The following is an 11,924-nucleotide window of genomic DNA, read 5'->3' as shown; positions in this document are numbered from 1 at the left end:
GTCATCATGATTTCATCATGATTTCAAACTTCCTAGCACCATCTAGCGCTCTGTACATGTGTCAAGCAATAGGAAGTGTAAGTGTATATAACTTGAAATGATCGTGCCTACAGTGGCAAGATGTACAACAGTGAAAGGAGTTATATATTAGTCTTTTCTCACCAAAAATTTTAAATATTAATTTAGAATACATTGATTTAAACACTGTAGTCTTATGCAATATTTTTATATTGCCTTTATGTGCTTTAAAGTTCTGTCCACCATTCACTTGCATTGCATGGACCTACAGAGCTGAAATATTCTTCTTAAAAATATTTGTTCAGCAGAAGTCAGACACATCCGAGATTAATGTTACAAAGTGTTGCTCAGTGGACTGCATTTTAATCTGATGCAGATTATACGATTAATTCACAACTGGCACAAATCTGACTGAATTTGTTTCTCCAAACTAGTAATTATTCTGCCAAGTGGTTGGTGGGCTAGCACAAATATTGTAATTGATTTAAGTGTAATCAATAAATTAGCTAGTACATCATAGTTTTTTTTAATCTGAGACAGTCATTGTGTTCAAGTGAGGCATTTCCTCTAGTGCATTATATTGCTGTTAACTGAAATTATAGAGAGAATTTGAGTGTTAACTAAAAGTCCTCTCTCAAGTCCTTGATTTAAGTCAGTTCCTAGATCTCCCATTATAATGAAACCAACAGACATGTATATTTTATTAATTTTATTATCATAATAGCAGGAACAGTTGATGTAACAATGTAGGAAACCGTGGTATGCAAAATACAGCTTTGATATTTCTATTAAAATTGACCAAGATGTAATTAAACAGAGCTCCAGGATTTGTTACAACATCTTATTCTATATGAAGGGCTCCTCATTCATTGAATATTAAAAGGGTACAAAGCAGAGAGAGAATGACATTAAAAATGGCTAATGCCCAACAAGAGCCCAATGCAGAGTATAAGGTCCAGTCACATAATGTGGCTCTTCAATTTATCTTTACAGTACAAATGTTATATTGCAATGATAATACACAAAAACAGTATTGGTCCACAGTTCCATCATTAATTAGTGCTAAACGTGGGAAGACTTCTAAGAGCTTGCAGGAGCGTGTAACTAAAGTGCCCATGAAATAGCTCAGGTGTGTACTGTATTGTTCTTCCTATTCACATCTTTGAAGTCTTTGTTTTTCTCTCAGTTCATGTCCTGATCACCCACACTCTGACGCAGGTACTCCTCATAGAGTTTTTTCTGTGAAAACACACAAAGGAACCACAAGATGAGCCATCACTGAAGCAATTACTGAGAAGTCTACCAATATTCTTGAAAGTAACATCTGAGAGGAATGATCAGTTATTATAAGAGCTCCTATACTGATCAAACTTCAATTTTCAATTAAATTCATATTGATGTCAGGTACAGTGGACATAAAAAAAAAAAAAAAAAAAAGTGTACACACCCCAAGGTTCTTGTGATGTAAAAGAATGAGAAAGATAAATCATGTCAGGACCTATAACGTGAACAATTCAACTGAAATCTTTGAGGGGAGAAACCCCCCTCTCACAATAACCTGGTTGCATAAGTGTGTACCCCCTTAAAATCAAAAAGGTGCTTCAACAAAGTATTAGTTTATTACAGCACTAGGAGTCTATTAGCATCGCACATCTTGACGTGGCAATATTTGCCCACTCTTCTTTGCAAAAGCGCTCCAAATCTGTCAGATTGCGAGGACATCTCCTGTGCACAGCCCTCTTCAGATCACCCCACAGATGTTCAATTGGATTAAGGTCTGGGCTCTGGCTGGGCCATTCCAAAACGTTAATTTTCTTCTGGTGAAGCCATGCTTTTGTGGATTTGGATGCGCTTTGGGTCGTTGTCATGCTTAAAAAGGTGAACTTCCTCTTCATCTTTCTAACGGACGCCTGAAGGTTTTGTGCCAAAATTACCTGGTACAGTTCATAATTCCCTCCACCCTGACTAAGGCCCCGGTTCCAGCTGAAGAAAAACAGCCCCAAAGCATGATGCTGCCACCACCATGGTTCACTGTGGGTGATGCGCAGTGTTGTTTTTGCGCCAAACATACCTTTCTGAATTATGGCCAAAAAGTTAAACCTTGGTTTCATCAGACCAGAACACATTTTCCCCATGTGCTTTTGGGAGACTTGATGTTTGTTTTTGCAAACTTCAGCCGGGCTTGGATGTTTTTCTTTGTAAGAAAAGTCTTCCATCTAGCCACCATACCCCATTCATATGAAGAATACAGGAGATTGTTGTCACATGTAGCACACAGCCAGTACTTTCCAGAAATTCCTGCAGTTCCTTTAATGTTGCTGTAGGCCTCTTGGAAGCCTCCCTGACAAGTTCTCGTCTTTTCATCAATTTTGGAGGGACATCCAGTTCTTGGTAATGTCCCTGTTGTGCCATATTTTCTCCACTTGATGATGACGGTCTTCACTGTGTTCCATGGTATATCTAATGCTCTGGAAATTCTTTTGTACCCGTCTCCTGACTGCTATCTTTCAACAATGAGATCCCTCTGAAGCTTTGGAAGCTCTCTGCGGACCATGGCTTTTGCTCTGAGATGCAACTAAGAAAATGTCAGGAAAATCCTACAGCTGAACTTTATTTGTGATTAATCAGAGTCACTTTAAATGATGGCAGGTGTGTAATGACTTATTTAACATGAGTTTGAATGTGATTGGGGATGTGGCTGTGTTCAGAATTAACCAGTTATAAGAGGGTGTGCACACTTATGCAACCAGGTTATTGCTTTTTTCCCCCACAAAGATCAGTTTGTTTTTCAATTGTTCACATCATAGGTCACATTAAAAGTGTAAAAGGTTCTGACATGATTTATCTTGGTCTCATTCTTTTAAAATCACAAAAACCTGGCATTTTAACAGGGGTGTGTAGACTTTTTATATCCACTGTAAATCAAAAGTTAGAGACTGCGAAGTCTTATGTACAGGTGAAACTCGAAAAATTAGAATATCGTGCAAAAGTTCATTAATTTCAGTAATTCAACTTAAAAGGTGAAACTAATATATTATATAGACTCATTACAAGCAAAGATATTTCAAGCCTTTATTTCATATAATTTTGATGATTATGGCTTACAGCTTATGAAAACCCCAAATTCAGAATCTCAGAAAATTAGAATATTGTGAAAAGGTTCAGTATTGTAGGCTCAAAGTGTCACACTCTAATCAGCTAAACACCTGCAAAGGGTTCCTGAGCCTTTAAATGGTCTCTCAGTCTGGTTCAGTTGAATTCACAATCATGGGGAAGACTGCTGACCTGACAGTTGTGCAGAAAACCATCATTGACACCCTCCACAAGGAGGGAAAGCCTCAAAAGGTAATTGCAAAAGAAGTTGGATGTTCTCAAAGTGCTGTATCAAAGCACATTAATAGAAAGTTAAGTGGAAGGGAAAAGTGTGGAAGAAAAAGGTGCACAAGCAGCAGGGATGACCGTAGCCTGGAGAGGATTGTCAGGAAAAGGCCATTCAAATGTGTGGGGAGCTTCACAAGGAGTGGACTGAGGCTGGAGTTACTGCATCAAGAGCCACCACACACAGACGGGTCCTGGACATGGGCTTCAAATGTCAAACGTCTTACCTGGGCTAAAGAAAAAAGAACTGGTCTGTTGCTCAGTGGTCCAAAGTCCTCTTTTCTGATGAGAGCAAATTTTGCATCTCATTTGGAAACCAAGGTCCCAGAGTCTGGAGGAAGAATGGAGAGGCACACAATCCAAGATGCTTGAAGTCCAGTGTGAAGTTTCCACAGTCTGTGTTGGTTTGGGGAGCCATGTCATCGGCTGGTGTTGGTCCACTGTGCTTTATTAAGTCCAGAGTCAACACAGCCGTCTACCGGGACATTTTAGAGCACTTCATGCTTCCTTCAGCAGACAAGCTTTATGGAGACGCTGACTTCATTTTCCAGCAGGACTTGGCACCTGCCCACACTGCCAAAAGTACCAAAACCTGGTTCAATGACCATGGTATTACTGTGCTTGATTGGCCAGCAAACTCGCCTGACCTGAACCCCATAGAGAATCTATGGGGCATTGCCAAGAGAAAGATGAGAGGCATGAGACCAAACAATGCAGAAGAGCTGAAGGCCGCTATTGAAGCATCTTGGTCTTCCATAACACCTCAGCAGTGCCACAGGCTGATAGCATCCATGCCACGCCGCATTGAGGCAGTAATTAATGCAAAAGGGGCCCAAACCAAGTACTGAGTACATATGCATGATTATACTTTTCAGAGGGCCGACATTTCTGTATTTAAAATCCTTTTTTTTTATTGATTTCATGTAATATTCTAATTTTCTGAGATTCTGAATTTGGGGTTTTCATAAGCTGTAAGCCATAATCATCAAAATTATATCAAATAAAGGCTTGAAATATCTTACTTTGCTTGTAATGAGTCTATATAATATATTAGTTTCACCTTTTAAGTTGAATTACTGAAATTAATGAACTTTTGCACAATATTCTAATTTTTCGAGTTTCACCTGTATGCATATACATGCACTTTTCCAAATGTTTCAAAAATGTAAAACCTTTATTTTAGCACAATACATAATTGACAAACGAGTAGACAGTCCTTTTCTATTCAAGATGCACGTCCCATGTCGCAAAAAGCAAAGAGCAAGACGAGATGTTTACTACTATTCTGCTTAAAACTACTCAAAACACACTCTCAAAGACTCTCATTGGGAAAAAGTAAACGCTTGTCAGAGAAACGGCGTGCAGCAACAGTTGCTAAGGTAGGAGTGGTCAGAAAGACTTAAGTCAGGGCTTAGAAGATGATAAATTCCAGTCTGAGAACGTTTTAGGATCATCCTGTGCCGAACTGCACTCAAGTGGAAATGCTACTATAACCGTTAGCCTGATGGTTGAAAAACGGCTGTTGAAGATCCATGAAGTTCTAGTGCTTGTGTATGAATCAGCACTTTAACATTTTCTGATCGGATGGTTAATTTTTTCTAAAGTTACTTGTAACAGGAAAAGGTTAAACTCTTTGTTTTAGCACAGAGGTAGATTGATGGGGAGAGGTGGTGCTTCGCTGCTGTCCGGGATGCATTCAAGACGGATTAGCATTTACCTCAAAAGCATTGTTCACATGCATTTTTGACTACCTTTGTATGTGGTTTTTGTGATCTGACCACAGCGTTTTAGACCACATTTACACCAGTATTTAGCGCTGACCACTTGTGATAAGATAATCTGAAATGACTCTTCATACCAGGTGTAGTCTGGGTCAGTAAGGCAGTACACATACTGTACCTTTTTGGTCTTGACCACCTCCTGAACATAATCCAGTTTTTCTTGAACTTGTCTCTTTTGTTTTCCAGACAGTGTGGGTTTAGTCCTAAAAAGTGAAAGGAACAAAACATTACCATAAAAAAAGAAAATCTACTAAAAAAATATTAGTGAAACATATGTGGCTGTGCGGTGTTGTTAAATTGTGAGTATAATACACTGCATGTCTAATCATCTGCTCTTGTCACCTGAAAGAGAAGCGAGCGAGGAGGAGGAGGATGAAGGACAACAGCACCAGTCCAACACAACTGTACAGCTGCACTTCTACAGTCAGAGACTCAAACACCTTCACTGCAGGAGCCTGAACACACATACATCAGTATCTACAGAGATCGCTGCATACCAATATACATTTACACATGCAATCTTTTATACAAATACGAACCACATAAAGGGAGAGTGCCTCTGTGCCATTATCACCAAGCATGAGCTCCAGTACTTCTCTGGAGAGGCTGCCAAGCATCAGTGCAGCGAGCAGCAGCAGGGGCACGGTGAAACCCAGCATCCCTAGCACACATCCCTTAAAGCGTGCACGACGGTTCTCTATGCTGCACTGCCTATAAAGTTAAAAGCACGATAGAAACTGCAATAAATACATCTACAAACACTTGCATCTGAACAGTGATTATCTATGGGTAGTTGACATGTATAATGTCCTGCAGTGTGACCTGATATGCTCACAAAACTATTTTAAACAGCATTTCACACAACAATTATTTTTATTTTATGTATGCAGAATTTACGAAGGGGACAATATATTTTTCACTTTTAAAAACTAATTTTAGGTCAGCTTAGGACCTGCTAAAATTAACTAGATGTTTAACAGGTGATACAAATAAATAAACACTTGCATACACTACACCCTTTCCCTTCTCTTTATCCATTCATACCTAAACTTTTGATGCTGATAAAAAGTCTGTGGTTACACTTTAAACACCCGTTTGTCTGCCTAACAAGAGCTGTAAAAATGGTTTGTAAATAATGCATTACCTGTCATTATGAAGTGTGTCAGCAATGGCCTCGGTGATGATGTTACAATCCTTCTCCAGTGAGTTTAGGGTGTTCTGTACAGTCTGGTTAATGGTCTTCTCTATGGTCCGGCACACCTCTTCAATCTGATTGACACATCGGCTGGGCTGATGGACACATGGAGGCAGAGGTCCATAAGAAAGACACTAATATTCTTTATTTACAAGATGTTTTCTTTGCACACAAAAGGGAGGTCAGCATTGTTGATGCACACATACCACTTTTTCTCTTCCAATCCGATTCCGCAAATGTGGGGATTTATAACCAGAGGTAAAAAGCGGTGCTAAATTACGTGTGAAACGTTGCTTTACCCAGGGTTAAATGCAGGGTTTAGAATGAAGATAACCCAGGATAAAGCACAGTGTGAAAAACCCCTAACTACACATTACATAAACATAGCCTATTAAGAAAAACTTCAAATGCTGGATAATGTAGCAGCAAAATTAACAGTAATTCCAGTCTGTCTTCAGTAGAAAAGACGACAGTTTTCTTTGCACAATTTTTGTAACTTGTATCTAGACTTTTAAAAGGATTCAGATCCATCTTTTGTCCACTTTAGTTGTAATAGGATACAAATCCACCTTTTCATGCAGTTATTTTTTGGAACCCATTCAACTTAAATGTTGTTGTAATTTGTAAACAATGATAATAATAAATTATTGACATAGAATTTTAAAATATAATAGTCATATATTTCAGTCGTGCACCTTTAACCTCTGGCTTTTATTTTGATGGTTGGAACACACAGGACTTCCTGGAAAGTGTCTGTATGAGGGCTAGTTCACTTAGTATTCAACTTGCCCTCTGGTGCCATTATAAATGCATATTATAATCGAACTGAACTATTGAGAATGTACATTGGAAAACACACACGCACACATTTTTCTTGTCTCATCCCTCTTTTCACCTTCTCATCTCAGCTCCCTTACTTCATCCGGTCATCTCTCATATAACTGGCACTTATATTACTTCCTCTTCATTTCTTTTAATATTCATGTTATTTTCTGTATCCCATCATTAATATGCCCGTCATTAATTCATTAATATTCCGTGCTACCCCCGTTTTGTGCACGTCACATTCTTAGATGTTGTTTGCGAGTTGCGTTCACATATGAAAATAGCCACAAGATCTGAGGACCAAAAATAGCCGCGATCGCCTCACCAGCCTGCACGTACCATGTATGTGTCAGAGCAGCGTCATTCACTAAAACATATTGCAAACGTACTTATTAAACGTAGCCTTTTGCGGTTCACAAAGCTATCACTTGTCTTCAAATGGCTTTGAATAAAATGCAAAAGTCATATAGACTGTTTTATTAGTGCTTTTACTGTTCCAAGGTCATTTTTGTATCTTGACAGTAACGAACATTACTAACACACAGAATCGTATTTGGCTCATCGGAGCGATACCCGATTGATCCAAAATCATCAGTATCAGAACCGATACATTTATCGGATCGGTGCATCCCTTGTGAGAACATTACAAGTGGAAAGGTTTGTGGTAGCACCTTATTTGGGTTGGGAACGTAGATGGTGGGCATGTCAAAGCCACACTTGTTGAGTCCAGGACGCTTGCAAAGTTCCTGCACAATCTGCATCATAACTCTCTGAAACAGCCAATCAAAGCAATTAGCTTGATATAGAAGATCTTAGTGTAGAATCTATGCAGATGATGCAAAATTGAAAGTATACATTTTACCTGTCGGTCAGATTCTCCTCCAGCCTCATCTGCTTTGCTGAGATAGAAACGAAGGCGATCTCCTTGCTCATCATTCAGTTTCTCCACAATGTTGAGTGTGCGCTTGCATAAAGCCTGTCCCATCGGGTCAAAAAAGACCAGGATCAGGTCACACAGCTCACCTGGAGCATGCAGACATAATAGTACACATACATACACAATAAATTCATCATACATATAACACTCAAGTGCACAGCCAAAAAACAGATAATAGCAAAACACTAGTACCAAAAGAAAAAAAACAAACACAAATAACCACTTGACAGACAATCACACACCAAGCCACAGGATAGCTTGGTCCACATCGAAGGGATACTTCATATCTCCATCCACAAGTCCAGGACTGTCCACAAAAGTCACCAAACTGAAACGTTTCTGGCGTGAAGTACAAATCTCAGTGCTAAGGTATTCCGACAGTCCTGAAATTGAAAGATCATTACATGTGAAATACAGATAAATTAAAATTTACATGCAACTTGCAAAATGTGCTGGCATACCTTTAAAGTCCTGTAGTGGTTTGAAGTGGGGATACAGGTGGAGTGTAGCATTTCCCTGAAAACAGAAAGACCAAAAAAAAAAAAAAAAAACTCAATACTACATCAATTTTAAATGAATTAGGGCTGCATGATGATGACATAATGGTACATTATTTCCAGTGATATTGAAATCATGATTATCACTTTCTATTAATAGAATTTACATACAAACAAAACTTAAAATCAATGGGAGTAGATCTAAAAGAAATTCTGTATTTGACACTTTTCACAATTAATTGCATCAGACGTAATTGTCATCTCAATTATATTTTTCGATTAATTGTGCAGACCTAATATCAACAACGCTCCAAATTTCATAGCCAAACATAATCACATGACTTTCATGCCACATGTGTGAGCTCATGTTTACCGTGAGCGATTCTCTCTTTCGCCCGCTTGTAACAAAGCTGAAACCCTGTGTCTCTATAGCAACCCCTGTCCTTTGGATATGCTCCTCCACATACCTACAAAGCAATAATTGCATGAGAATAATTAACATTCAATTAACTTAATACTCCTGAATCAGGGGCACAGATTTCATGGGGGATGGGGAGGTAACACCCACCCACCCCCCCCAATAATCAAAACAAGCAAGTACAGGCCTTCCAATATTTATACCATGATCAGTGGAACCTATTCATTTTAATGGGAATGACAAAGAGGCTGTGAGGGATAGATGTAGTCTCTTCAATGGGCTGTACTGCAGTTTAGGGTTTCTGGATCGTTCCGCAGACAAAACATTGAAAAAAAATATCAAATATAGCTTAACAAGAACATTTAGTAGACAAACTCCAGACAACACGATGTGGAAAATAAGATGTGCTAGGAGCTTTATACAACTTTATACCATTCATGACAGAAGAGATGGAAAGCCCATCCCTCATTTTTATCAAAGATGGTGCTGGTGTGAATAAGGACAGTTCAAACAAACTTAATTTGTCTACCCACAGAACTAAACCACAGTAACTGCATAGCTTCTTTTCTAAATAAATACACAAAGGGCATAAGCTTAGGGTTTCACTCTCACTCGCTCATACAAATCAGAGTAAAAATGGTTGTAATTTATTCAGATTACCAGTTGATAAAGGTGCTTTTTCCAGCCGAATGATTCCCCATCAACATCACAGTTATCTTTTTCCGGGGAGGCAGCAGGGTCACCCCAACAGACTGGGCTATCGCAATCAGTCCTACAAGTGAGAAGTAGTTACAGAACCTGGACTGGACCGAAGGCATCATTTTTAATCCAACCTAAATCTTTACCCATAGACTGTCATTTAAAGTAGAACAACTTCAAGGCATAGACCACCCAAAAATTAAAATTCTATCATTATTCACACACCCTCGGGTCATTCCAAACGTTTTAAATACAAAAGAATAGCAATCAGAGCCCAAGTCTCCATTCACTTTTATTATATGGGGGGAATAAGATGCAAAGAAAATGAAAGGTGACTGAGCCTACTGCCTACCTTCCTCTTTTGAAGAAATGTCATATGGATTTGGAGCGACATGAGGAAATTGCAGTTTTTTAATACACGGCAATGAGTGCAACAGGGATACAATTATGACTATACAGTACTGACAGTGTAAACAGGGGAACTGTTCAAATACCAAACGGCATTTTAGCTTTAGGGCTGCCGTTAGCGACTCTTACCCACGCCCACAGCAGATATTATACCCCTTTTATTAAAATAAATATAAATTAATAACATTTTAGCAAAAGAGCACAGTGGCAGGTCTCTTACCGCTATCCGGATCGGTATAAATCTGATGGCAGTCCCGTAAGATACGCTCGTCGCAGGACACAGTGCTCGCTATTGATTCGGCATTTGCAGCACTCCTGCTTTTGATTTTCCCGGACATCGTAATGTAAAGTTACGGGCTGCAATAAAAACAGATGTCTTTTATCGTGTTCAAAGTTAAAATCACCAAGCAAAATGGGACTTAAATCTTGATTTGTAACTGAATACTGCTCACATCCAAATTAAGTTCAAACCACCCCGGTCTGTTGAATTGCGCTGGCCACGTCACCGGTGTTCGCAAAGCTTTGTGGGAGTTGTAGTCTTTATAATTGTGTTTCAGTCGCGCTCACGGCTGTTACTTGATTCCGCCTTGTCAATCTTTAGCCACGTACTCTGTATAATTATTAACCTTAATTATTGGGAATGTGTTCTTTATTTTAGAAATCAATGAAAAGCGCCGTAACTTCTTTAAGGGGCCGTTCACACCAAACGCGTTCTTCCGCAATCAAATAAAAAAGCTAGACCCAGCGCCACAGGGTGTATCGAGATTCGAGTCACATTGTTAAAGGAATATTATGGGTTCAATACAAGCAATGCTTAATCGATAGCATTTGTGAAATTATGTTGATTACCACAAAACGTTTTTTCGACTTTTTCTTTTAAAAAGCAAAAAAACTAGGTTACAGTGAGGCTTACTATGGAAGTGAATGGGTAAATGTTTGGATAATTTAAAACAGTAATTTTAAGCTTATAATTTTATAAAAGCACTTACATTAATTATTTTAATAAAACTTGTGTATGCTATTACTAGGTCTGCAAAATACATTAAATAAAATTTTTTATGGTCGCGTTAGGGTTTTAATTTGTAACATCGTAATGGCAAACAAAGTGGTTAAATTGGATATAATTTAACACAGGAAATATTAGTTATTTTATCACAGTAAAATCATGTTAACATGCATATTGTTTACGTCTTGTGGCTAAACTTTTGAAATAGTATGTATTTTAACATTTGCCTTTTTTCCCCATTCACTTCCATTGTACTGTAAGTGACTCACAGCACCATTTTTGCTTTTTTTGTTGTTGAGAAAAGGAGATACAGTCAAAATACATTTTTGTGGAAATCAGCATTATGCCAAACATGCTTTCAAATGAGCTAAACTTGTATTGAACCCAGAATATTCCTTTAAAAAGATAGTTCACCCAAAAACGAAAATTGTCTCATCATTTACTCACCCCCATGCCATCCCAGGCATGCGGGTGAGTAAATGTGCATGACATTCTCTCTTCCGTAAAACACAAACGAAGATTTAAAAAATTAAATTTCAGCTCAGTTGGTCTTTACAATGCAAGTGAACGGTAACCAGAACTTTGAAAGCCCAAAATAAAGTATTAAAGTAATCCAGAAGACTCCAGTGGTAACATTTATTTCTTCAGAAGTGGGTGTATAAGTGTGAGTGAGAAACAGATCAATATTTAAGTCCTTTTTATTTATTTTTTTACTATAAATCTACACTTGCACTTCTATATTCTGGTGTGGAAGTGACATTC

The 11,924-nt window shown here is 38.4% G+C and overlaps 1 protein-coding gene across 1 annotated transcript; it reads right to left on the bottom strand.

The window, feature by feature from the left end:
- Positions 1-747: 747 nt before the first annotated feature.
- Positions 748-10,665, bottom strand: si:ch211-11k18.4 (uncharacterized). The gene is made up of 13 exons (XM_052132513.1): positions 10,609-10,665; positions 10,377-10,513; positions 9,710-9,821; positions 9,005-9,098; positions 8,596-8,650; positions 8,377-8,517; positions 8,060-8,220; positions 7,869-7,967; positions 6,322-6,467; positions 5,717-5,888; positions 5,520-5,632; positions 5,296-5,380; positions 748-1,257 (listed from the first exon to the last, which is right to left on the bottom strand). Exons 2-13 carry the CDS (start codon positions 10,492-10,494, stop codon positions 1,201-1,203), a joined length of 1,353 nt encoding a protein of 450 aa, XP_051988473.1. The 5' UTR covers positions 10,495-10,513; positions 10,609-10,665; the 3' UTR covers positions 748-1,200.
- Positions 10,666-11,924: the final 1,259 nt, after the last annotated feature.

This window comes from Xyrauchen texanus, chromosome 8 (genome assembly GCF_025860055.1).
Source record: "Xyrauchen texanus isolate HMW12.3.18 chromosome 8, RBS_HiC_50CHRs, whole genome shotgun sequence".
Lineage (NCBI taxonomy): Eukaryota > Metazoa > Chordata > Actinopteri > Cypriniformes > Catostomidae > Xyrauchen > Xyrauchen texanus.
This window is presented reverse-complemented; position numbering and strand designations above follow the sequence as displayed.

What these genes read in the sequence shown, in the direction of transcription:
- si:ch211-11k18.4 (XM_052132513.1), bottom strand. Translation starts at nt 10,494, where the DNA reads ATGTCCGGGAAAATCAAAAGCAGGAGTGCTGCAAATGCCGAATCAATA. An exon ending in ACGTTCCCAACCCAAATAAG is followed by an intron (nt 6,468 to 7,868) that starts GTGCTACCACAA and finishes TGTGTCCATCAG; the next exon opens with CCCAGCCGATGTGTCAATCA. An exon ending in AGGCACTCTCCCTTTATGTG is followed by an intron (nt 5,633 to 5,716) that starts GTTCGTATTTGT and finishes ATGTGTGTTCAG; the next exon opens with GCTCCTGCAGTGAAGGTGTT.